This window comes from Gekko japonicus, unplaced genomic scaffold (assembly GCF_001447785.1).
Source record: "Gekko japonicus isolate JY-2015 unplaced genomic scaffold, Gekko_japonicus_V1.1 scaffold99, whole genome shotgun sequence".
NCBI lineage: Eukaryota > Metazoa > Chordata > Lepidosauria > Squamata > Gekkonidae > Gekko > Gekko japonicus.
The window spans coordinates 1,982,311-2,008,546 of record NW_015165833.1 but is presented as its reverse complement, the minus strand read 5'-3'; the positions used below and the strand labels follow the sequence as shown (position 1 = coordinate 2,008,546).

Genomic DNA, 26,236 nt, shown 5'->3' with positions numbered 1-26,236 from the left:
GGGTGGGGGGAGGCACAATTTTCCATCCCTTGTCCTGAAGAACCATTATCCCACACCCCCTCCCCTTGGCCTTTTTGGGGAAGGAAAGGGTTAGTGGCTTTCCTAAATAAAAAAAATTAATTCTAAGCCTTTTATTTGCAACCCTGGTGGGTAAAGGGGGGAGGAAATTCACCAAATGACATGTGGGCATCCTTCCCCCCCTGCAAACAAAGCTTCTCTGGGGAAAAGCAAAGAGGGGGGAGTGATGCCCCCCCCCCCAAGTCATCTGGAAGGGTAAAAAAATGGATTGTTAGGGGAAAAATACACAGCACCACTCCCCCCCCCTCTCTGCTCACCACGGTTTGTTCAGGAGGGTAGCTGTGTTGGTTTGAAGCGGCAGAACAAAGTTTGAATCCAGTGGCACCTTCAAGACCAACAAAATTTTATTCAATTTACTGAATAAAATTTTGTGGGTCTTAAAGGTGCCACTGGGCTCAAACTTTGTTCTATCATGGTTTGTGACAGGAAAGGAAGCACAAGGAAATTGGCTGGCATAGGAGGGCAGCGGGCCCAGATGGCTGTGTCCCCCCACCCACCCACCAGCACATACATGCAAACGCCCACAGAGCCATGCCAGCCTTGCAGACACAGTGGAGTGAGTCCTTCGGTCCAGACTGGACTATGCCCTGTATCCCAATGCTTTGCCTGACAGCATGGCCAGGAGCAAGTGGGCTGAGGAGCCTGAGAATGAGTGCTTCTGTGGGCTGGTTCCCCCCTCCCCTGGAATCTGTAAGACAAATTGAGGGGGGGGGATAAGGACCAGAAGCAGCAGCACCACGTAGTGATAATCTCCCACACATACCCCCTCCCCACTAGGGAAAAGAGGTAAGTTTTGAATGAGAGCCCCCCTGCCTGCTTGGGAGCTCTCCCACGGGGCCCAGGCTCACCACTGCCTGCAGCCCCCTTTCCCAACAGCACTGTTGATGCTGGCCCTGTTCCTCTGGGAGGAGCTTAGCTTGAAGCTGGTCAACAATTGTCCTTTAGGGTCCCTTTTGCTGTTGGGCAAAAATACTGGTTACTGACCCCCCCCGTGCACCAGTAACCCCTCCCCTCAAACATCCCCCCCAATCCAGCTGCCCCTCAGGTAGTTCTGAGATAAGTCCTGGCAAGCAGTTGAGACTGGCTCATTTCTGCTGCTCTCCCCAATCTGTTCAGGAAATACAAAGAGCTCCAACAGGCCAGACAGACCCCCCCCCCCCTTAGTTGTCCACTCTGCCTGAGTTTGGAGGTCAACCGATTGCACGGTTAATAGTAGTGGACTCTGCCAATGGTCCCAGTACCCGTCCCCAGGATGTCAGGCTGCCCATTGCGCCAGATCTCCCGGAGGATCCGCTCACGCTTTTTTTTTTGGGCCCGTTCCAGCTCTTCCGCTGAGGCGAAGACGTTGACTGCAAGGGTGCTGTCAGGTGTGCCGTGAGGCTCCAGAGGGAGCTCAGTCATGGACAAGGGGGGTTCAGAAGCGGTATGGTCCACAGTGTCTTCCTCCTCCTCTTCCTCGTCGTCATCTTCATCCTCCTCGTTGAATTCCCGCAGGCTTTTGCGGGACCTAGCTGGGATCACGTGCGGCTGCCATGAGATGTGGATGACCAACATGCAAAGGGTTAACACCAGCCCAAAGCAAACGCCCAGCACGAAGTACAGCCCGAAGCTCTCGGGGTGATCTGGGGGGAAGTGAGACAGAACAGTCAGAAATGATGGCTGAATGGAGGGGGGGTGTGCCCCAAAGAGCTGGTATGGCCGTAGGGTTGCCAACCTCCAGGGTGGTCCTGGACATCTCCCAGAATAACAACTGATTTCCAGACAACAGAGATCAGTCCCTCTGGTGAAAATGGCTGCTCTGGAAAGTGGACTCTATGGCATTATACCCCACTGAGGTCCTTTGCGGACGTGGGCAATAGTTCCTTAGTGGCTGGTCCCAGACTTGAAATGTTTCTTCATCAGGGGACCATTATTGGATCCAACCACTTTCTGTCCCACACCTAGGGTTGCCAGCACTGGGTTGGGACCTCCGGGTAGGGTCTGGACATCTTACAACTGATCACCAGAGACATCAGTCCCCCTGAAGAAAATGGCTGCTTTGGAGGGTGGACTGTATTGCGTTATACCATGCTGAGGTCCCTCCTCTCCCCAAAAACCTGCCCTTCCCAGGCAATACTCCCTCAGATGTCCAGGAAGTTCCCAACCTGTAGCTGGCAATCCTACACCCACATGAGTTGCTTCCTGCTGCATTTGGGATTCTGGAGCTGCCTGGTTCCTGATGTTGGTGGGATACCCTTGGCCAAAACATAACAAAGAACAATGGGGTCTGAAATGAAACTCAATTTTAAAGGGGGGGGGGAAACACGAAGTCAGTATTTACTTTTTCCATGCAGAGATACCACACAAGACCTCCCCCTTCTCAAATCATGACCGCTGCCTCCATGTATTGTTTCTTTAGTTTACTGAGGTAATTGGAAAGCTTGGCCTGGTCCTTAAATGCTGTCTCCTGCGTGGCAGCACCCTGGTAGGGACAGAGAGAAGCTCCTCAGCCACGACCAGGCTCCTCTTCACCCTCAGCAGAGCTGGAATATCTTAGGCCTGCTCAGCTTATGACCGCCAGAAGCCTCCCTCTCGGGGAGTCTGCCACCCCCATCCAGGCCCGGTACAGGGTCTTGCCAGTCCTGTCTAAAATCTACCACTCTGGGCTGTGCCTCAGAGGTTGGTTGCTGCCCCCAGTCCTCTGAGGAGTTCCTCTCCTTCTGGGGAAGAGGGCAAATGGGAAGAACCAGTCTGGGACAGCCAACGTCTTTGGGCCCTGGGTCTGCCCAGCCTCCCTTACATCCATGCCTATTTGGATCAGAACACCACAGAGCAGCTGGGCCTATGGGACTTAATTACTGAACTGAGTTTTTGCATCATCCCAGAGCAGAATTCGGCAAAGCACCAGTCCAAACCAGCGTTTCAGAGAGAACAGTCTGCTTCTAGACTGGGTGGTACTCTGTGGGGAAGGCCTAGGGTTGCCAGTTCCAGGTTGGGAAATACCTGGAGATTTTGGGGATGCAGCCTGAGGTGGGCAGGATTTGGGGGAGGGACTTCATTGGGCTATAATGCTACAGAGACCACCTTCCAAAGCAGCCATTTTCTCTAGGCGAACTATCTCTGTTGTCTGGAGACATAGTTGTAATCCCAGATCTCAAGGCCCACCTGGAGGCTGGCAACCCTAGGTGGGCCTGGAGTTGGAATAAGGTCCGGCGCAAAGGTTCAGTTGTGGCTTTCAAATGGCGGGCAACTGACTGCTGTCCCCTCTAATGGAAAAGAACCTATCTTTGGAAAAGGCTTTTTCTGTGGGACCTGTGGCCTGAGGCTGCAGTTTAGTATTGTTTGTTAATGCCCTGACCTGGTGGGAAAGGGCTTGCCAAGGAATAGCAGATGAGCTTGGGAAAGGTAGCTGGAAACCCTCCAGAGGGGAAGATGCTGTACTGACACCAGTGACTGTCCCCCCCCCCCCCCCTTCCTTGCTGGCCTCTCTCTTTCCTGCCCTCTTTATCTCCTTAAGCTCTGCCATTCAGGAACACACAGGACCCATGAAATGTTGTTTCGGGCCCTTTGCAGAAAAAAAGAGTGAGATGGAGCTGGACCAGAGATCACCCAGTCTGTTTCTTATCAGGACTCACTGGAAACCACAACAGCCCAGAGAAATAAGGATCCCCCCCCCCAAGCATCAAGTCTTTCAGCATCTTAAAACTTCTTTCTTCTTAAGCAGAACTTCTTGATAATTAATTAATCAAAGACTTGCATTACGTTCACATTTCCTTCTTAGCAAAGGACTCAGGTAATATCACCACTTTCAACTGGTAAGGTTTTCTTCTCACAGGACTGGACAGTTAGCATGCACTTCCACAGTCCAGTTAGGTTACCAAGACTGCCTCCAACATGCCTTCCACCCACCCAGGGACTTCCCTTCCTTTTCTTATTTGAAGAAATGCTCAAAACATGGGAACGCCCCTTGCCACACCTCTCACCAATATCAGGAACCTTCCCTCTGAGTTCACCTGGATTCTCCTCCTTTCCCCCAAGTCTTGGAAAACCAAATCTTTTGTACCTTGTTCAATTCAGAGTCCTATAATTGATGCCAGAATTCTTCCCCATGTTGTGCTCTGCTCTGCCTCCTTGGCCTTGCCATTCAGCTCCCTCACAGTGCTGAGCCCTGTGTTGCATGGCTGACTCCACATGCCTTTTTAGTCTCTGACCCCCTTGGATCTTTACTTGGATTTTGCTTGCCTCCAATGCCAACAAGCACTCCCTATGGCTGGCTCCTGTTTTGAGTAGTTACAAGGTCCTACTGGATGCCTAGACATTTGGAAAGTTCTCCAGAGGAATCCCCACTGGGCTTCTGTGTGGACATGTGCCCCTACGCCTCCATTTTCCCCTCCTGCTTTCTCCACCTCTAATTCCTGGACTCCCTTTCATGGTCTTGGGTATTTGGTGCTTGATATTATTTTGATGGCTTCAGTGCACTGCTCATTCACCTCAATAAACGTTAGTCTTGTTTTTCAGTATTTCTGAGTCTTTCTTTCAAGCTTGCCCAAGAACCCCACTTCTCAGCCAAAATATCTCTATGGGGTGCATTTGTGTCACTGTTGCCACAGGCTGGGTAAAAAACCTAAGTCCGCTGCTCCTGTCAGAATAGGAGTGAAAGTCTGTTGAAAGAAAGTTTCTTCCTTTACACGCAGGCTTCTTCACAATGAAAGACAGGGGATCTCATTCACACAGACACAGGTCTAGCTCATGAGCATCTTCCCAACCTTACATGATGACATTACTGGCCACTTTGAGTGTCTATCACGAGGAAGGAAGTCACATATACATGAGCTGAGGGGCCTTGAGGCAGCACCCTCGGACACCCTTGGAGGTGTTTCCTGGAATGGAAGAGGTAGCCAGTGCATGGAAGTGCAATCAAGATGATCCATACCAAGCCCATCAACCCTGCCTGGTGGTACACCACGACTTCCACAGAACCCCATTTTACACACCCACCTCGGATGTGCGCGTAGGCCGCCATGCTGTTGCTCAAGAGTTCCATCTCCTCTTTGTGTGTTTCCATGGTGACTTCTTCAGCAGCACCTGGGAGACAACAAGGAAATCATCTTAGGAAAAGGCAACTTTTGCCTCAGTCCACAGATATGGGCCTTCTCCAGAGGGATGAGGAGCTCCCCAAATAAACCCTCCCCAGCCCTGTTCAGAAAACCAGCACTAGTTCCTTATTCACACAGAGTGCCTTCTCCCCCCACCGCCCACCATTTTTGCCATTTTTGGTCTTCAAAACAAAGAGTGTTTATGGTCTGAAAGACCTCGGAGAAAGGTTAAAATAACACATCCATTTGGGATCTAAAATTCTCTAAAAGGAGGAACTGTATAGTTTACATCCCTAATATTTTAGTGTGTGAAGGGCTAACCAAGACGCAATAAATGCCCCCTTTGTACTCACTGCTGAGATGGTTAAAAGCTAGCAATAAAGGAGCTTTGAATGGAACTGGGTGCCTCCTTTAACCAGCTTGGCTCTCTGAACGCCCTTGGGGCCTGTCATGGGACTCTCAGAGAGGAGAACCAACCAAGCCAGAAAACCCTGTGACAGTCATCCCAGGAAGTACAAGAGGGTAGGGACACCCAGCCCTGCAACTCCCTCACTGCTTGGCCCTTCCTAGGACTTGCTTGAGCTGGCCAAGGGCTTTAAAACCTCCCACTTCATTTAATAATACTGAAAGAACGAAAGCAGGCAGAAAGGAAGACTTAACCAGGGCTACCCCCTTGAGATTCATGGCGGAGTGGGCCGTTCTCACATCCAGGGGCAGTCCCCCCCCTGCCCCTGTGCACTACCCCATAATGCAACGCAGCCCGGTCCTAAGGCTACAGCAGCACATCCCCCTCCTGAACTGAGTCACAGTGAGCTCCCCTCCCCCACGAATACACTTCCTGTCACTCGGTAAGGGAACGGACGCATCCTCAGCAGTGGGAAGATGATTTTCTGTTTGGAGACCGGATGTTTCCCCTTCCTCTCTCCCTTCCCTTTCTGGCACCACTGGCCAGTCTCTCAGGTCACAGCTATTTATAGCAGGCTGCAGGGACTTCATGGAGTCCCTGGTGGGAGTGAGGCCATGATCTAGTGTGGGAACCATACTGGAAGGATCGAGGTGCCAAAGCAATGGAAGGATGAGAGGAAAATGGCACAGGAACATAATAGTTTGAAGAGGCTAGAGAGTTACCCAAGACAGTAAACGGCTTGTTTCAGAGAGGGTGTCTGAAGCACTAACTCAAATGGAGGTGCCAAGTGACGAGGTTCCAGAGCAGAACAATGGGAAACTAAAAAGTCATCAGGTCCTGCTGGCATACACCTCATGGCTTTAAAGAACTCCACTGTGAAAATGTGGCTCTTCTTTAAAAAATAGCTTGTTACTGAAATCATCCTCACCACTAAAGGATAGGAAAGTAGCAAACATAAAGCTGATTTTTAAAAAGGCATTGAAAGGGGGAGCCAAGAAACTGAAGACTAGTTTGCCTAATCAGAAGTATTAAGCACATAGTAGAGGAACAAGCCCTAGTGAGGAAAACTCGGCATGGCTTCTAGAGAGGGAGATCCTGCCTCACCAGTCTTTTTGGAGTTCTTTAAGAAGGTTAATCAAGTATGCAAAAAAGGCATGATCTGGTAGCTATTATACACTTAAACTTCAAAAATGCTGACTCAGTGCAGCAGTAGTGAAAGGCAAATTCCAGGCTAGAATTAATAGAAAAAGAACTGAAAATAAGAGCCAATATCATAATTTTCTTGCATACATTGATGGTGCATTTTTTTGAATATAGTTTGTAATAAGGGTACTGGTAGCATTGGGAAAAGAAACTGAAAAGGGCAGCCAAAACAATTAAAAGAGCATCTCCCAGATGAGGAAAAGCTAAGGAGTTTGTTTTTAATTTTCAAAAAAGATGACTAAGGGAGAACATGGTCGAGGTTTACAGACATTATGAATGGAGCAGAGAAAAAGAACTTTTCCTCCGATTTCTCAAATACTAGAACTTGAAAGGCCATGGATTCAGGACAACAAAAGCAAGTACTGTTTCACAGCATGCACAGATATTATATGGAACTCACTGTCACATGACATGGAAATGGCTTTAGCTGGCTTTAAAAGAAAGGGCTAGACAAATCCATGAATTTGTCTATCCCTTCCTTCTATGTCGAAAATGGCTAAATGACACCTCCATGTTCAAGAAGCAGCATACTCCGGGGGCAGCAGGGGGAAGTTTTGGGCTCCATGCACTGTGTGAAGGAAAGGACTCACAAGCCCCTGTTCCTTCAGGTCCCTGGGAGGCCAGAAAACTCTGTTGCCATCCCAAATGTCCACTTAGTGACACCACCCCTTTCCCTTGCTTGGGGAGGATTAAGAAAAACCGGGTATCAACACCTCCCACTAGCAGTTCTGATAGATCTTGTGCTAGATGGAGATGCATATCTAGCAATCTGTATCTGTGGTACTGTTTAGAGGATCTGCTTACCTGCTGCCCCTCCCCATTACAGTATTTTCAGATTAAAAGACCAAATAGGTACAGTGTGGGTAAAGATATCAGATAATGAATATTCAAAATAGAAGGAAATTTAATAAATGGATAAAAAGAGTACACATGGTCTGTTAAAGCATTCAGGCTGAGCAAGGGTACAAAGAAAAAATGAAAAGATACGGTCCCCTTTCCAGTTTGGCATAGTGGTTAAGTGTGCAGACTTTAATCTGGGAGAATTGGGTTTGATTCCCCACTCCTCCACTTGCAGCTGCTGGATGACCTTGGGCAAACCACAGTTCTGACAAGAGCGATTCTTTAAAGGGCAGTTCTTGAAAGAGCTCTCTCAGCCTCACCTACTTCACAGGGTGTCTGTTGTGGGGAGGGGAAGGGAAAGGAGTTTGTAAGCCACTCTGAGACTCCAAGTGAAGGGCGGGGTATAAATCCAATCTCTTCTTCTTCTTCTTTCCACACTCAGTACTTATCCTAAACAATGTTGAATTAGGACATGCTAGCTTTACTTGAAATTTCAGTAGTTTTTAAATTCAGTGTTACATTAGTACACAGAGTTGGGATTTCTCTCTATTGTCCCTCACCATGATGGCAAGATGGAATCCCTAGATAAAAGTTTAGGCCTTCATGGCTTATGCCCATTCTAGGAGAAAAAGCAAGATGAAAGAGAGTTTCTTTCCATGTCCTAGGAAATTATAATCTCCCCTTGGGAAAGTCCATCTCTCCCTAAGGTTCTGATCTTCCTGCTGCTAAGAGGAAGATTGCCATTTGGCTGTCTCTGGCCCCGGTCACACGGGAGGCTTTGATCCGTGAGAGGGACGGATCGGGGGCGCATCAAGCAGGCGCGATCACACCGCAACATCTGGGAAGCGGTGCGCACCCGTCTCTGATCCGTCTCTTCCGTCCGAAGATGCGGATTTTAAAAAACCCCTACAAAACACTACTACTTACCAGAAAATCCACAGCAGGGGCGGCCGTGTGATTGCCGGCACGCCTGTCTCCTGCAGCATGTGAGGTTTCCTGCCAAACTGCGCAGGCGCACACATGTGCAGTGGTCTCTCCTCGCTCACCGATCTGTGGCTTCCCCCGGCATCTGATCATGCCGGGGAGCAACTGCCCGGCAACTCGGGGGACCTGTCTGATCCCGCCGCCGCGCTTCTCTTTTGATGCGGCTCAAAAAAGCCGCACTTCAGCCGCACCTTTTCCCCCAGTATGACCGGGGCCTCCATCTTTCCCCTTTAGGTGCAAAATTCTATCACAGTGTGAGATGGTAAACTTCACCGCTCTCCTTCCAGTGCTGGCTACAAGTTTGCAGCCCAGTTGCAACTCACAAACAGGATGGTTGGATTATTGAGATGAATTCTATGGTGGGGGACATCTCTCCAAACCCTGCATAATGGCCTTCTGTGGGAATCTGAATGGCCACTGTGAGAAACAGAATGCTGGGCTAGATGGACCACTGGTCTGATCCTGCTTAGCTGCCCTTCTGTTCTTATGGTTCTTTAGGGTCAGGGAAAACATCTGAAATACTCTGAGGGGCAGTGCTGAACAGAATGGCTTTGCAGGCAGAGCGCTGGACTTGGGGTGCAAAGACACTCTGCATACTCCAAAGTGTTTTACGGATGCTAAATATTATTAGTGCTGCAACCAAACTGCTTGTGATACAGTCTCCTTACTTGGGCAATTTGCTCTTAGCCTCAGTTTACCATCTGTTTAATGGGAACAACCTTCCTCGCATGACTTGTTACAGCAGCAAACACAAGAAATTCTGCAAAGCATTTTGAGCTGACTGTACTTAGTAAGACAGAACAGAGCCAAAGTTGCTTAGTCAGAGATTGGGTGCCAGGACCAAGTCCTGGGCCATGTTATCCAGAGGTACCTCTTGAGTCCATGCAGAGTTCCTTTTCTACACTGCTAACAACAGCTTCCCCATGTCAGATCTTGGGAGCGCAGCTCCCTGTTCCAAGGGCCTGGCTTCCATGCCAACTTGACCCAGGGCCCATCTTGCAAAAGTCAGCAGAGCTTGCAAATTGATCCAAAGACATAAGCAGAGCTTCCATCACCTGTAAGACTTTTCCCGGTGTGAAGAAAGCCACAACAAAAGAGAGTGGCTATTTCCTGCTCCTGAGCCAATTAAGGATGCATCAGGAGTTGGGATGCATTTGCCCTGACTGGCTCTTCTGAAATTCTGGGTTCAGTTCTGAAGGTCTACAAGTGAAATGCAAAAGTTCATTGTGAAAGTTGGACAATGAAGAAAGCTGACAGGAAGAAAGCGGATTCATTTGAAATGTGGTGTTAGAGGAGAGTTTTGCAGATACTGTGGACCTGCCAAAAAGACAAAGAAGTGGGTTCTAGACCAAATCAGGCCCGAACTCTCCCTAGAAGCTAAAATGACTAAACTGAGGCTATCGTACTTTGGTCACATCATGAGAAGACAAGAGTCACTGGGAAACACAACAATGCTAGGAAAAGCTGAAGGCAGCAGGAAAAGAGGAAGACCCCACATGCAATGAATCGACTCCACCAAGGAAGCCACGGCCCTCAATCTGTAAGACCCGAGCAAGGCTGTTAACAATAGAATGATTGGGAGGACATTAATTCATAGGCTTGCCATTAGTCAGAAGTGACTTAATGGCACTTCTCTCTCTCTCTCTCTCTCTCACTCACTCACAATCACACGAGATAGAAAGTCCCAGAGAACAAACCAGCAAGAAAAGGTGGAGGAAAAATAGGGAAACTGAGTCAGAAGAGATTTAAATAGAAATATGCAGTATCTTCCTTTCTCCACAAAAGAGGCTCCTGGGCCCAGGGAACACAGATGTGAGTGGAAGAACTTCCTAGGCTTTGCCACTGGTAGGGTTGCTGGCTGTGGGTGGGGAAATATGTGGAGATTTTGGGAGTGGAACCTGAGGAGGGTGGGGTTTGGGGAGGGACTTCAATGGGGTCTAATGTCACAGAGTCGACCTTCCAAAGTGGCCACTTTCTCCAGGGGAACTGATCTCTATTGCCTGGAGATCAGTTGTTATTCCAGGAAATCTCCAGCTACCACCTGGAGGGTGGCAACCCTAGCCATTGGTCAGATTTTCAAGTGCTGCAGAGGGTGTTTTAAAAAAAAATCACATATCATTGTTTGTTTATAAGCTGCGTACAGCTGAAAGAAGGGACATAAATCTTTCAAAGAAACCCTTAAAATCATCTGAAAAAATAATCAGATAAACCCTTAAAATCATCTGAAAAGATAATCAGATTAGCCTCCTTTCCCTTGTATCCTTTTTGCCTGTTCCCTCACTCTGTCAGACTTTGATCAAGGTGGGCAGCCATGTTCATCTGAAGCAATACAACAGAGTCCAGTGGCACCTTTAAGACCAACAAAGGTTTATTCAAGGTGTGAGCTTTCGTGTGCACGAAGTATGCATGCACACGAAAGCTACACCTTGAATAAAACTTTGTTGGTCTTAAAGGTGCCACTGGACTCTAACTTTGGGGCAAGAGATGGTCTCATTTGGATTTTGACATAAAGCTCCATGCACATGGCTGGAAGTGGGAGGCAGACAGGGTGAAGAGTTTGCGAAGAAAGGCAGATGTGCATTTTGCAGGGACCCTAGGACCGTTTGAGACACAGTTTGAGACTAAGAAAATCACCAGGTTATCAAGGCCAAGGCTGGTCACATCTGCAAACAAACACACACCTGTGAATACAAGATTCTAGCAGCACTACGATGCGAACCAGGCAGGGCACCACCATGCCAGGGGAAATGCCTGGCAACTGGGCAGAGATGGTGTCTTCGCCACCTCTCATGCATTTGCAGAATGTCTGCTGTCCGTGTGTGTCACTAAGCAGATGCCAAAAGTTTCGACCTAGATCAGGGGTGTGGGAGTCATTGCCAGAGGGAGTGGGAGGAATCCCTCTATCCCTTTGCCACTCACTACCCAGGAGATGCAGTGGGTACTTCATCACTGTCCCCAACAGCCCCTAGCCCAGGGGCACACACACACAGAAACATCTGGCAGGAAGGTACAAAGGTTATTATCTCTGCAATGGCTTGTTGCTCTCCTTTGCCTGTGGTATTTCATTTAAACACATACTCCTCTGCACCCATTAATGCCTAGCACTATTGCAGAAAAGGAAGGGGAAAGATTATTTTTTTAAAAAATCGCCTGCAAAAATATTTGTGAAGCTGCATAAAACCGGGAGGTGTTTGAGCCCAGAGGATGAAGCACAGATGCTTCTTCTCATCAACTGGTGTTCATGCTCTTACTTGCCTTGTTTGTTCAAAAGGAAGCAGGATAATATATAGGATAAAACGTCCTTTTCTGGGGAGGGGGCTCCAACTGTGCAGCCCTGCCCAAAGGTGCTAATCAAAACCGACCCATTTTGACTGAGCCCTTTCTGAGTCTGCCTGTTTGTTCACTGGGCTGAAGATACACACTGCCCGTCTTTTGCCTACGGTTTAAAAGATGTCTCAGAGATTCCCCCTAAAATATGGTACTTCCAGAACATTCGCCTAGATATGGAAGGGGAGCGGGGAGAGGGAAGGGGTTAAAAAAAAGAAGAGAAAGGGGAATTTCAAATAAAAAGCAGTTGCAGATGACCCAGCAAATCGAGGCCATACCCCACCCCCCACCCCTCTCCAGGCACCACTAGAACTGCTGTGCTGATAAGTCCATCTGAGCCGGAGGCTTGAAGCCGGAAACCTCTCCGGTTTGGTCCAGCTGTGTAGGATGAACCAGGAAAGGGGTAGAATGAGAGTCAGCCTCCTTGGCAGAATTGCCAACCGCTGGCTTTGGCTGGCTATTGGTTATTTGGCCCATTGCTATAGGAAAGCCCAGAGTGCAGGAACTGGGGTGGGAGGGGATCCAGTGGAAGCCAGAATTATTAGTCCACAAGCCTGTTTTTAGTGGCAGGACGTGCAATAAGGAATTCAGGATGTGCTAAGTTATAATAAAGGCAAGAATGACTCTGAACATGCACAGAGTGCACCCCTCACACCCACTGCATCCTTGGAACTTCCTTACGAAACAGCTTAAATCCCACCAAATCCCCAGATCTACCCTATTATCAAGAAGCAACCCGAACAGACTGTTTGGTGCTCATGAGATGACATTTTAAAAGTTTCAACTGTGGATTTTTGTTTCCATACCCTACAAAACATCAAAATTCCAAAAAGAGGCAGTCACCTTTGGGTTTCTTGACACTTTAGAAGGGACTCCGGTGGACACGCCCTCAAGTTGGGTGAAGTTAGAATGGTCTGGAGAAGCCCCTTTAAAGCCCCTTCAAAATTACTTCTTTTCTTCCTTTCACTGATTTCCGTTTCCCTCTAGTTCAAAAAAAATGCCATTAAGCTCTTGCTGGGGGCTTAACTGGAGCCTGGGCTCATGGCCAGTGTGCCTCTGAGCACGTGCAGGCTTTTCTTTTCCCAGTAACTGACTTCCAGACATCCCTGCTGGTGCCTGCCCCACGGAAGCATTAAGATTACCTATCCTTTCCCAAAAATGAACCAAGATTTCCTGGGGGTCCGGCACAGTGACAGTGGTACACAGCCCCACAGCTAAGCTGCAGCGCCCCAAATGCCCCCTTCCTGGAAGAGGAATAAACAGCACCAGTCACTAAAAAAAACCCCCAGCCCCCCCCCCCCCCCCCAACCCATGAGCTTACCTGGAGCAGTGCCGGCGAACCGTTACCAGAGCTGTGCTCTCTCCATTCCCAGCCTCTGGCAGAAGCACGGGGGCTCTGACAGGGGGGCTGAGCGAAGAACTCGCTTTCCAGAGGAGCCCCTTGAGTCGGGAGGGAGCTGCCAGTGGAAACTGCTGCTCACTTCCTTGCAGCTGGAAGCGCACAGTAAATAAAAGGGAGGACCAGGCTGGCTCCCTTTGGACTGCAAAGCCGCCGCCTCCCGCCAAGCAGGAAGCCGCCAGTGAGTGTGTGCAGAAGAAGAGAAGGCCTGCTGTTTCTCTGGGTTCTAGACTCCTGGGCGGAGGGCCAAAGGCAAAGAGGAACACAGGTGGTACTTTTGGAAGGTGGCAATTTGGAAGTCCCCCCCCCCCCCAATGTTCTTTCTGGACATTTGGTGTTTGTTTAAGGGAACCGCAGTCCCTGGGAATGAGGGTGGTTTGCATAAAAGACTCCCTTTTAGCCTGAATTTCCCTAGAGGCTGGCACAGAGACCCACTGGGAATGTTTGTACAGTCAGCAGAGATTAAAAAAAACCCCTCGTTTTGGCCTCTTAATATCTGGCCCTACGCTCCATTGGGTGCAAAGAGTGGTGCTGGATCTCATTGGACATCCAGGTCACACTGCCGGATCTGCTGCTGTGTGACAGCTGCAGGTTATTTCAGTGATCAGGGACACTCTGCCCATGTTCAAAGGCACCCTAGTACGACTTCTTACCCTCCAAGACTGAGGTGGAGGACAGCCAGCGTGGGGTGACAGTGTCCCAGACTAGGGATCTGGGAAATCCAGGTCTCTGAATCCCCACTTATGCCATAGGAGCTTGCTGGGTGACCTTGGGCCAGTCAAATACTCTTGGCCTAACCACCTCACAGGGTTGTTGTGAGCATAAAGCACAGGAGAGGAGAAAGAGGTAAGCCGCTTTAGGTCCCCATCGGAGTAAATAAAGAAAAGGTTCCAGGCCGACATCTTAGTGCACCGTGACCGAAGTGGTGCCCTGTTCCTACAGCCAAATGCCAAATTGCATCCTGCTTTCAAAAACGGAACCTTGTGGGGCATTACATAGTAAATTTAGATCAGCCCAGCAGGACTGAATGCCAGCCTTGTGGTCATTTCCCTTCCCCTGGAATCTGGTGGCTGGCACACCCTGCAAGGGAGGGTTTTGCAAAAATTGGCCTTTCCTGCTGTTGCTGCCCAGAATGTCACAAACAGCTCCCAAAACCCAGCCCCTCAGGACACCGCAAGTGGGCCTCTTTGCCCTGGTATGTTTTCCAAACCGAGGTCCCTGAAAGCTGTCATTTCTGGACAGCCAGATGATAAAGCATAACTTCAGACGGGTCAGAAGGAAGACTCCGGCACTTCAGTGCCCCCTCTCCAACCCAGTGCTTCCTGGGCAACGGGAGGGGGCATGTGTCACAGGTCACCTCTTCTCAAGAGCCTGATCAACGGGTCTCCGGCAGGCATGCTGCTGGAGACATCAAACAGGTATTAGTTGTGGGGGAGGGGAAACCTGTCTGTTAGCAAAACAGACACTGTGTATTAAATAGGTCCAGGGGAGAACAGCCTAAGCCCTGGCCTCTCTAGCGAAGAGCCTCCCCCTCAGAATCCTCCATGTGTTCTGGGCCCTGCAGACGGAGCTGATATTAATGGGTGTTCAGTTCCAAGCCAGTGCTTCTGAGCATGTGCAGAGTACATTTCCCTACAACCTTTCACACCTCTGGAGCCAAGAGTTTCAGTGCCACTTCTTTTAGGCACTAAACTCTCCCAGTGTGGAATGCAAGACTGGAAAAGAGAGGGTCGCCTTCGGTCACCCAAAGGCATCCTCCGCTCCTGACCTGGGCCTCACAAAGGCCACATACTTGCTTTGCAGCTGAGGCACATTTGTGTTCTCTTGCTGCAGTTTGGCTGCTGCAGCTTTCCAGGGAGGGAGGGAGGGAGGGAGCGCAATGGCCGACTGCTCAGCTGAAGTGGGGGAGTGGACGCAAGGGCAGCCAGAACTTGCTTCCCCCCCCCCCCCAATATCCGGAGGGACAGAAGCGGGTGATGGGAGAAATGCAAAAAATGTGACACATCAGCAGAGATGAGCCAGGCCAGGCCGAGACTGCAGCAAGGGCAGGTCCCCTCCAGGCTCTTGGCAAGAGTCTGGCTGCTCAGCAGAGAGAGGAACGTTCAGCCACTGGCCAGGAGGTGGTGGGGAAGGGGGGGGGGGAGACACTGGGCCCTTCCTTGCTGACAGGGAAGGGGAAGGGATCGGATGGACTGAAGTCATGGATCTCCACCACTAGGACAGCTCCCTTCTGGAGGAGCAGCCCTGCCTATAGCTGCAGAACAAAGAAAGGGATGATGGGCTCACCAGGGAGTTCTGTTCATGTGGACCAGGAGGCCAGGCATGAGTTTGGGGTTCATTCCTACAAACAAGTGCTCAAGCCTCCAGTGTGGATGGGTGATGGAGGGACCCTGGCCTATGCTGAGCCCCCCTGATGGAAAATCTACGAGGTCCAAAGATCAGGTGAACTCACCTTCAGCAGGCCCTGATTTGAAGGGATCCTTGTCTCCCTCCCTTCAACTGTGCAGCGCCTGTAAAAAGTCCAGCTAAAACTCACATTCTTGCCTTCCCAGCCCTGGATGGGCTCCAAAACTTGGTTAATTATTAAGTCAAAGTAAAGAGGCTTGAAGTACAGCGAAAGAGCAATGGAGGCTCAGATTGGCCGGGCTTGCCAATTTGTGTGTATTATATTATTTAATAAAAACACTTAGATCGTCCTGCCCTTCCATCCTCTGAGAAATGGACAGAGGATCCCTCAGGACCAAAGCTGTGATTTCCTTAACAGTTGCCTGACCCACAAAATTAGCTGACAGTGTGCTAACCTGATGGCTGAATGCCTCTCCGTGGGCACCAAATCCCATAGACGAGGGAGGGAGTTTCTGCAGGCTCAGGGGGACAGACAAAATATAACTTTGTGAATTAAGAAATGGGGGGAATGACTCCCCAAAATGAGTCTTGAGGCATAGAATAATGAGGGCTGGTTGCAGGCAAATAAAGAAGAGAAGGAGACAGAGGAGGAGGAGGAAGAGGAGGGGATATGTACTTTCACAGCTCAGAATATTCTGAGTGTGGGGTATACAGCCCCAGTTTTTACCAGAGAGAGAGGAAGAGAGAGAGAGGAGACAAAAACATCTCCCTGCCTTGCACCCAACAACAACACCCCACTGCTCAGGTCTGGAGCCAGAAGCCCCACTGAAGGCCCTGACCCCACAGCGTGGTGCAAGCAAGACATGGGACATGGCACCTGGCACGCAGAATGCAAGGAGCTAAAAACTTCCCAGAGAGCCACATGCTTGCAGCATAGAAAGAGCACCACCCACCTGTAATGCTCTAAGCTCCATGCTGGGAAAAGGATCACCTGCTGATTCCTGCAAATTACATATGTGCTGTCAAGTCGCAGCCGACTTATGGTGACCCCAGCAAGGGACTTTTTATCTTCCTCTGCAGAGCCTTCCTCAGTGGCCTCCCATCCAAGTATTGACTCTGCTTAGCTTCCGAGATCATACCATTCCACATCCCCCTGCAAATCAGACTGCTACTAAAGCCCCTGGAGCTGAGCAGGTCACACTTTGTGCTGGAAACTCTAATGGGAGTGGCTGTAAGCAAAAGGACTCTGCGGGGATGTGGGTCCAAGCCACTCCAGTGCCACTGGCTCACATGCCTCACCTCCCCCACTGGACTCCTCTCAAGGCAGGGACCTCTTCTCAGTGCGCGGTAGGGAAGTGTTTTGCCCTCCCTGCGCTGTGGGCTCTGGACCAGAAACAGGCAACCAAAACAGAAAGCTTGTTCTGACTGGGCCCCAGCAAAGTCAAATCGCTGCTAACTTACAACTGCCTTGTAGGATTTCAAGACAAGGGGTGGTGGTTTGCCATTGCCTGCCTCTGCATAGCAACCCTGGACTTCCTTGGTGGTCTCCCATCCAAGTAATAACCAGGACCGATTCTGCTTAGCTTCTGAGATTTGATAAGATCAGGCTAGCCCAGGCCAACTAGGTCACAGGAGGCCTCTTCAAGTCCCTCGATTTGTACCACTGAAGGCCATCTCTAGGTAGTGTTCATGCCTGACAAGCACAGATTCCCTTAGCAGCAGGTCCTCCTGCCCGAGGGACCACCCCCAAGGTTCCAGTCTGTATCTTGCATCTGTCCACAGGAGCACGTACTTGGAGATGGGCCAGCTTGGCTGCGCTTCCATCGCCAGCATCTGAGGCATGTGGACCTGGCCTGGAGGCCCTGAAAGCCTGGCGAAAGAGACTGGCCCCTGTTTTTAATTGGAGGAATTCTGGCACTGAATACGGCCTCAGCACACCGCCAAGTCAGGTCAGGCCTGACCAATGCCTGAGAAGCAAGGGCTTCGCTTAATATCCAGCTACACTGAAATCTCTTTTCAACAGCGTGCCTTCCCCTTTGGGGTATAAGAACTTAAGAAGAGCCCTGCTGGATCAGACCGGAGGCTCATCTAGTCCAGCACGTCTCACCCAGTGGCCAACCAGTTCCTCTGGAGGGCCAGCAACAGGGCATGGAGGCCGAGGCCTTCCCGATGTCACCTCCTAGCTCTGGGATTCAGAGGTTTAGTGCCTCTGAACGTGGAGGTTCCCCTCAGGCTCATAGCTAGTAGCTGTTGATAGACTTGTCCTCCACAAAAGGAGGGAAGTGAATAATAAACAATGTGCCTTTGAGCACATGCAGAGTGAAGAATGTGCCTTTGAGCACGTGCAGAGTGCCTTCTCCTTGCCACAGCAGACTGCTACAGCACTGAGATAAAGGGTAAACAGGTTTCCAACAGAGTGTGACCCAGCCCCAGCATGCAGGTAAGAAAACCCTGCAAGCAGGCAGGCAGGCAGTGGAAAATGCCTGTGAAGGCGGAAAATGCCCGCGGGAGTCCATGCAAGGACAGTGGGGTCTACAGAGAACCCGCAGGAGATCAGAACCAAGCCGCTATCCTTTTTTTGTGCAAAACGGTGCCAAACTCCCATAAAATACAGGAAACGTTTCCATTTCTCTGGATACCCCACCTCAAGGCCCGTATAGGGAGAAGAGGAAAATGGTCCCCCTTCCACTTGTACTCACCCAAGGACTGGAGCCAAGCAACTCACAGCCCCCCTGAGGTCTCTGGGAGGCCAAGACAAAGCGCTTCCCCTGCAGAACCACCCCCCCCCCCGTTTTGTCCTCTTGCCTGCGCGGGAGAAGCCAAGCTGGGTCTGGTTCCCATTACAGCTGCTGAGCAACAGGAAATGGATTCCAGGGGGCTGGTGGGTCAGAGCCCCCCCTTCCCCCCACGCACCGCCTGCAAGATTTGGGGAGCAGAGCACATCTACTTCCGATGCTCCTGAATTCTGGCCCACCCCATCTTGTGGGTTCAGTGCTGAGCTGGCATATTCAGGGACCTGGTCGAGAACAGGAATGTCAAAAATATCTTCCTTTTTTCTACTACAGTCATCTTAAATTCCTCAAGAGAGGGAGGGAGGGAAAATCCCATCTGGAATCTGGGGTGGCGACATCTGCCTGGAGAGGGGGGAAGAAGCATGGCTCGTTTGTGTTATCTGTGGAAGTTCTCGGGTTGCCAAATCTGGGTCTGGAAATTTCTGGAGTTTTGGAGTGTGGAGCCTAGTGAAGGCAGGGTTTGGAGAGGGGAGGGACCTCAGCAGGCTGGAATGCCATAGACTCCACCCTCCAAAGTTGCCCTTTTCTCCAGGCGAACGTCTGGAAATCAGCTGTAATTCTGTGAGATCTCCAGGCCCCACCTGGAGGCTGGCAACGCTAAATAGAGAGTGGAGCAAGGCCACTGGCTTCAGGGGAGGGTGGGCAAGATTTACACCCTGGTTGAGAAAAAGCATTCTAGGGGGGGGGGGTTTACATGGGTAAAATAAAACCAAAATCACGTGGCACCTTAAAGACTTAATATTTGTTTCAACATGAGCTTTTGTGAAGCGGGCTGTGACTTATAGAAACTTAGACTGAAATAAATCAGATTTGAGTCCAGTAGGACTTTAGAGACCAACAAGATTTTCAGGATATCTATCGGCTTTGGAGAGGCAAAACTCCATTTGTCAGAAATGAGTAGGAATGGAGATCTTTTTATCCCAGTCAGAAGGTGGGGGGAGTGCTGTAAAGAAAGCTTGTAAAGAATGCAAAGGTACAACGTGTGTTTGTAATCAGCCTGGTTAGAGCAGAGGGGAAAGATGCATTTGCAGTGAGATAAGACTCCTATGTCCCTATTCAGCGGTGTGTGTGTGTGTGTCCTGAACTTGTGAATAAACTCAGGTTCCACTGTTTTTACCTGTTTACTTTTTTTACTGTTCCACCGCGGATCAACACGGCTAGGCTACCCTCTCAAACCGAAATCAATGTTAGGCGGTAAAGCGCCACAAACTGGTTGTACTCTGCGAAGACACAAATCAGCCCGGCGACCCTTGCCATTTGCACCGGGGTGGGGGGGACAACCCATCTTATTGGCGAGACACTGGGCGGGCGCCCAGAAGAGAGCGTTTGCCTCGGCAGCCTCAAGCAAGCAGGCTCATTCCAACATGCTGCCGGTGGGGCAGTGCGACTTCGCTCTGGGGCGGAGCTGTTTCAATTGCACTCGGCACAGGAGCGGCTGAACGTGCAGGGTGTTCGCGCATCCCCACAACAGTTGCAAGGACTTCCGCCCGCCGTCCTGGGAAAGAAGTACTCGGAACTGCTATGCACGTGTGAGCGCACAGCCCCAAGGAGAAGTCTTCTTGCCTTATTAGCGTCACATCTGTAACTGTAGGGGCCTGGTCCCGTTCTCCATCGTTGTGTGGCTTCCAGCCACCCCCGCTTGCTGTCAAGGCCCGCCTTGCAAGTGGGGCCGAAGCTCCCTCCCTACTTCTCTGCCGGAATACTGGTGCTCCGCCGGCCGGGCGCATTCAGCTCTCAGCTTGTGGTTCCCCCGAACAGCAGAAACGCCAGGGGCTGCCGTCAGAGTGTATTACGCACGCGCGTTCAGACTCCCCTCTCCACCCGGACAGAGGTGGTGACAGAGGCCCCGGTCCGGACTCGAGTAAGTGTGGGCCCGCGGTCGCCCCCTTGTGCATAAACATGGCTACCGCACTCCACCTTGGAGGATGTTTCCGTTGTGCTGCAGCGCCCCCTCCCGCGGAGCCGGCCGCGACTCTCCTCCTCCTGGCAGGGCTTCCGCCCCCTCCCTCCCCGGTGAACGCGTACATTTAGCCGAGGGACTTTGCGCTCGGCCGAACGTCTTGCGTGAACTGGGCCGCCCGCAAACCTTGCAAAGTAGTCTCGGCCTTCTCCGGGCGGCTTCGTCCAGCGCCCCTTCCTGAGGTCAGGGTGGGACAATAGGCAATCATTGCAAGAGGATGCCCAGTTCTAAGTTAACACCGTACGTCTAAGCCTCCCAAGCAACAGGGAAATTCTTTCGAAAGGGATTGTTGACAAGGACACAGCCAAGGAGGTCGGTCGTACTGCCAGCATTTGCATATTCGACTCTCTTGTGCTAGGGATGCCAGCCTCCAGTTGGGACCTGGGGAGCCCCCAAAATTACAGCTCATATCCAGGCTACAGGGATCAGTTCCCCAGGCCCCATCCCCAAATCTCCAGGAACTTCCCAACCTGGATCTGGCAACACCCCCCCCCCCAGCAACCCAGCTGGACCAATGATCCATTTAATTCAGTACCGTTTCACATAGTGGCAACAAGTGTGCTCGCTTCGGCAGCACATATACTATACTAGTGGCAACAAGTTCCCCGGAGGCCACGCCCCCAGGCTGTTTCCTGGTTAGCAATGGTATTCACAGGTTTGCTGCCGCTGTAGACGGAGGTTCCCTTCAGTGACTGCAGGTCTGTCTAACCCCCTTTTAAAGTTCATGGGTATCAATGGCAGCCTACTGGCTGTGAATGCCACAATTTAATAGCATCTACAGAACTTCCCCCACCCACACACTACAGTATTCCTGGACAAACACCTTTCCCATTAATACACATCCAGTCTCATACTGAGACCATGGCTTAAGTTACAGTTCTAGAAAAAAGCAGAGATGGCCTACCTGACACAAACCTTCCTTTCAACAGTACGCAGGAACGCTCTAGAAGGCAAATTCTGCAGCTTTCCACACTCTCAAGCAACCGTGGCACAAAAAGAAGCCAGTTCCCACTTTGACACAACACGGATTTAATTCTACATTATGAAACTTTATTGCTGACATGCAGGAATAGTTGGATGTAATACAAAAATAGGTCTCTGTACAAATTCTCTTTGCAATTTTTTTACAATAGGATCTTTGTCTCCGGTCTGTCATCTAACCAGTAATCCACCAAAACAAAACCCCATAGCTCACACTGATTTTCCATGCCGCTGCATGCCTCCCCCCTCCATTCCTTTCCATCTTTTTCCAGTTTGCTTTTTATGACAATGACAATGCCAAAGATGGGCAGATCACTCAGCTTTGCACAGTCTATGAAGTATTGCTATCTTTTGAGGAACTGGGAAGAGCAAGACAAATACAGTCAGCTACATTAGGGAAGGAAAAAGTTAAATAGAGGGTGAGGAAATGTAGGCTGTCATGCCGGGGGGGGGGGAGTCCATTGGGGAAAGTGAGAACCTGAATTCATGAGATTTCTCAATGGAAGGGGCGAAAGAGCCCGTTCAAAGGCCTAGGAATCTGAGCAGAGTCTTCCTAATTCCATGAAGATAGTTCCAGGAGACTAGCTATGTTAGAGTGCAGTAGCTCCTTAAGAGATGAACAAGATTTTTGGGGTATCAGCTTTTGAGAGGCAAAGCTCCCTTGGTGAGATATCTTTTGACTCCTGAAAGAGTATACCCTGAAAACCTTGTTAGTCTCCAAGGTGCTACTGGACTTTGAATCCAGCTCTTGCTACTTCCACTAAAAGACGGGAGAAGCGAGCCTTGCAGCCAGAGCTGCCCCACCCCTCCTCAGCAGCCACAGTAACCTGACCCCCCCCCCCTTGGGCAGCACCGCCAGGACCGAGCCTGGTAAGGTCTTGGGTAAGTTCCAGAACTAGGAGCAGGAAGGGGTGGAGCTCCCTGTGGAGATACCCCCAAAGCTCCTTCTGGAGGTGGGCTTAGAACAAGCTGGGCCCATTTAATATCAGGCTCTTAATACATGGTCCAGGTGGCAAAGTGTGCTGATATGCAGCTCACTCTTGGGTGGGACTACGGGTACCCCACTGCACTTTGGGAGGGGGTATTCCGGTACCCCAAGGGACAGTGACAGAGTGCAAACCATCAAGACCCCAAGGTCCTGGATGCAGCAGGGGAAAGTCAGTCCTAAAGCAGGGCTCTGTGACCTGGGAGATGATGGCCAAGGCTGCTGCTCCTTCTCCCCACACTCACCACCAGGACAAGGTTTTAATGCTCTTTGATCCTGGTTTCATCCCAAGCTGGATTTTTAAAAATGAAGAAAGTGCTTGATGCCTAATGCTTCCCAAGCAATGCAACTATAGCCAAATGTACATGCCAACACGCTACTGGAGGCTGGGGCCTCCCGGACTCAGCCTAGCCCAGAGCCTCCCAAAAGCCCAGCAACAAAAGACGCAACTCTGAACGGGCGTTGTGGCCAGGGCAGCAGAAGCCAGAGACTGGCCCAGGCAGCCTCCCTCTTAGCCCCTGATGGCACGGAAGGCAGCGGCAGAAGCAGCTCATCATACAACACCTTAGAACCTGGCAGGTTTTTATTACAAGGTCTCCAAGACTCAGCTTTTGAATTTCTTTTGTGGTTCATGTAAGAAAGAAAACATTCCTGCATGCTGAAGCCATTCAGAACACAACTCAGACCTCTCCTGCTGCCAAAGTTTAATGCTGCGGAGTCTAGCCCCAGACAGCTCCTCGCCAAGAACTTTCTTGTCTGACCAGGGCCGACCCTGCTTAGCTTCTGAGATCTGAGGGGATCAGGCTAACCTGGGCCGTCCAGGCTAGAGTGGGACCCAACAAGTCCTTCTAGTTTTGTAACCAACCACTTTGTACCACCGGGTAGCACAACTGCTTTTGCGACTCTGTCCCTGTAGGGATCGCACACCATGGCCAGGTGCAAAAGAAAAAAAAGGGTTAGAGGGTGCAATGGCTGGGTTTAAAGGCGGCGTGCACAAGGCAAGGCAGAAGCGCCCCCCCCCCCCGCAGTGCAGCCTCGTTTGGACTAGGCTACTAGTGGGCACTGCTACTCTGCAAGGGTCGCAGCCCACTGCAAACAAGATGCTGGGCCTGTGCAAAGTCCACCAGGGGGGTACTTGGGCCTTGTCTGCATCATCTTTAAATCAGACCTAAGTTGGGTGGGGGCGGGGGGGGGAAGAGACTGGTGCAGTGCAGGCCAAAGAGAGTTGCCTGCAAGCAGCTTAACTGGCAAGAGAGGCATCCAGTTCCCAGAATGAGACTGAAAAGGGAGCAGGCCGGTTCTCTGTGTAATCTGCCAGGTGCAAGGCTGCTGGGGAGTGTTTCCCCCCTTGAAGAGTGCCAACAGGGAAGTGCCCTGACAAGGCAACAATGGCAAGAAAGAGCATCACACAAGCAGCAGAGAACAGCTGGCCTCTCTGAATTCAAGACATATACGAGGCGGGGAGGGGGGGAGGAAGGGAAGGGAAGACGGAGAAAACTTTTCACATTATCATAGATTTACCCCTTCAGCCATACCACTGTGGCAGGCAGCAGCAGAATTAATGCAATGTTAACTGCACCTTCCATAAGCTATTGATTAGAGGGGGGAAAGCAAACCCGATCCCAACACAAAGTCAGAAGTCCCAGGACGCACATAAAAGAATTAAGTGGCTGGAAAAGGGGAGGTGCTCCAGAAAAAGAAGAACTGGACAGCCCTGGGGGTGAAGCTCTCCTACCTGGGGCAGAAGTCACATGCAATGCTTCCTCCCCGGCAAGGTTGCTGTAAAGATGACTAGTTGGCCAAGTTTGTGCTCACACAGGGCTCTGAAACCAACGTTTACAGAAAAGTATATTCAAACCAGGCGTTAAATCAAAAACAGAACAATTAGGAAGAGGAGGACGGGGGGGGGGAGGTTTCTAAGAAATAGTTAACTTTCATGAAACCCAGAGGGAGGAAAGGGGGGGGGGAACGATTAAGCTTATTCAAACCATATGGAGCAGAGACGCAACCCCACATGCTCTCTGCAGTCCAATGTTCGCGTCAGAAAAGAAGCCCACTCTGACGCCCTTTGCCAAAACACGCTCCAGTTCAGTCCAGAGAACAGTGTGGTTAAAAAAAGACAGAGGTAGATTTCAGAGTCACGTTTAAAAAACAGATTAGCCGTCTAGGCCTCGACTCAAAGTCCGAGTTGGCCGTCCCCTCCCAGACGGCTTTCGCCCTCGCCCTGCCAGTGCTCGGAAAGCAGAGGAAGACTTGCTACATTATTGGTGATTCCCCAGCACACGGCTGTCGCGCTGCGTCAGGTGGGTGGCGGACGACCCTTGTGTGGCTGAGGAGCTACTTCCGCAGATAACGCTGCGCCAGGATGGCTGCGTCCAGGGGATTCATGGGCTGAGCATCGTGGCCCAGGCGGCGCACCGGCGGGATGTTCCCGAACTGCCGCTTTTGGAGGAAGCTCTTGGCCTCGTGGAGCGTGTTCTTCTCCTCGGCCAGCATCAGCTGCTGCCTCATGTAGTTCTCAAACTCGTACTGAGAGCACTCTTCAGTCACCTTCGCCTGAGGACAAGACAGACCCCTGTCAGATAACCCAGGAAAGGGAACCAGAAGGGCACCCAAAATGCTCCCCCGTGCCCTGCGTTTCCTGATGAGCTCTTGCCCCCAAGCAAGGGCCTGCCACACTGCTCAGGAAACCAGGGGTTCGTTTAGTGCACTGATACTCCCTCCATGTGATTCATTCATTCATTCATCAGACTCCTCAAAATTCCAACTTTCACAAGAGCACCGTATTTAATCCTTATGGAAGTACACTTTAAGAAAAGAGATGCACTTGTCTTCGCTAAGAACTAAGAGGTCGTCTCAGGCATCCACATGGCTCTCTGCTTTAGGCCCGAGATGAGGAGACTGTCACCTGAAACGTACGAGTTGGCTATCTGTGAGAAAAAGAGATGGGGAAGTCTTCTTTTGCAGTCAAGTCACAGCTGACTTACGGCAACCCCTCATGGGGTTTTCAGGGCAAGGGATGTTCAGAGGCGGTTTGCCATTACCTGCCTCCGTGTTGTGACCCTGGTATCCCTTGGTGGTTTTCCATCCAAAAACTGACCAGGGCCAACCCTGTTTAGCTTCTAAGATCTGACAAGACTGGACTAGCCTGGAGTCTGGACTATCCGGGTCTGGGCTTGGGAAGGTCTGCCCCCTCCCCAACCCTCCTATGAAATATTTTCCCTCTTTGGAATTGAGCAAAATGCTTTAAGATGAGCTTTATCTTATGTTGTTGCACAACAAGATAAATTTAGGTTTGATAGGAAAGTAAGTACTGCATATATTTCAGTCTTCTCCAAATTTGTTTTTCTTCTAAAAATGGGTTTTCCCTTGGCTTCAAAATCTCTGGGATTTTTTGTCGCACTAGCAAGCACAGCCTATTCACAAACTAATCAAGGGGAAGGAGTCTGGGCTTGAGACACAGGAAGCTGGGGACACACACACACGAAAGGATGGATGGCAGCAGACGAGAATGAGACGGAAGAGGACTGAGCAAGAGGGGCCACGTGAGGCTGGAGAAAGGAGGAGATGGACAAAGCTGAACTTCACCTACTGAAAATAAGCAGGCAAGTCATCAAGCTGTAGGTCTCTAGGAAGGTTTCTACACTCTTAGATCACAAATGGGCTCAGAGTTTGCATTAAAACTACAATATACTTTAGCCCAGTGGCACTTTAAAGACTTCAGACCAACACGGCTACCCACCTGAACTTATTTTAATATTAGCTTCCACCGATCAATTCCTCAGGAATGTAAGGAAATCAGAAGGAGATTCCTTCTTATGGAGCAGGTTATGGGGTGGGGGGAGGCAGGGGACCAATCC

At 50.5% G+C, this 26,236-nt stretch overlaps 2 protein-coding genes across 3 annotated transcripts in view; both read right to left on the bottom strand.

Annotated features, from left to right (window-relative positions):
- Positions 1-1,132: 1,132 nt before the first annotated feature.
- EVA1B (eva-1 homolog B (C. elegans)) lies at positions 1,133-13,393 on the bottom strand. Its single transcript, XM_015410898.1, has 3 exons — positions 13,235-13,393; positions 5,056-5,142; positions 1,133-1,700 (listed from the first exon to the last, which is right to left on the bottom strand). The coding sequence occupies exons 2-3, from the start codon at positions 5,120-5,122 to the stop codon at positions 1,285-1,287; spliced, it is 483 nt and encodes a 160-aa protein (XP_015266384.1). The 5' UTR covers positions 5,123-5,142; positions 13,235-13,393; the 3' UTR covers positions 1,133-1,284.
- Positions 13,394-21,471: 8,078 nt separating this feature from the next.
- STK40 (serine/threonine kinase 40) overlaps positions 21,472-26,236 on the bottom strand; it is a 24,215-nt gene continuing 19,450 nt past the window's right edge. For both annotated transcript variants that reach the window (XM_015410903.1, XM_015410904.1), the window contains exon 11: positions 21,472-24,932. In XM_015410903.1, the coding sequence (XP_015266389.1) occupies positions 24,714-24,932 (219 nt within the window). In that variant the 3' untranslated portion in view covers positions 21,472-24,713. The remainder of the gene's footprint in view (positions 24,933-26,236) is intronic.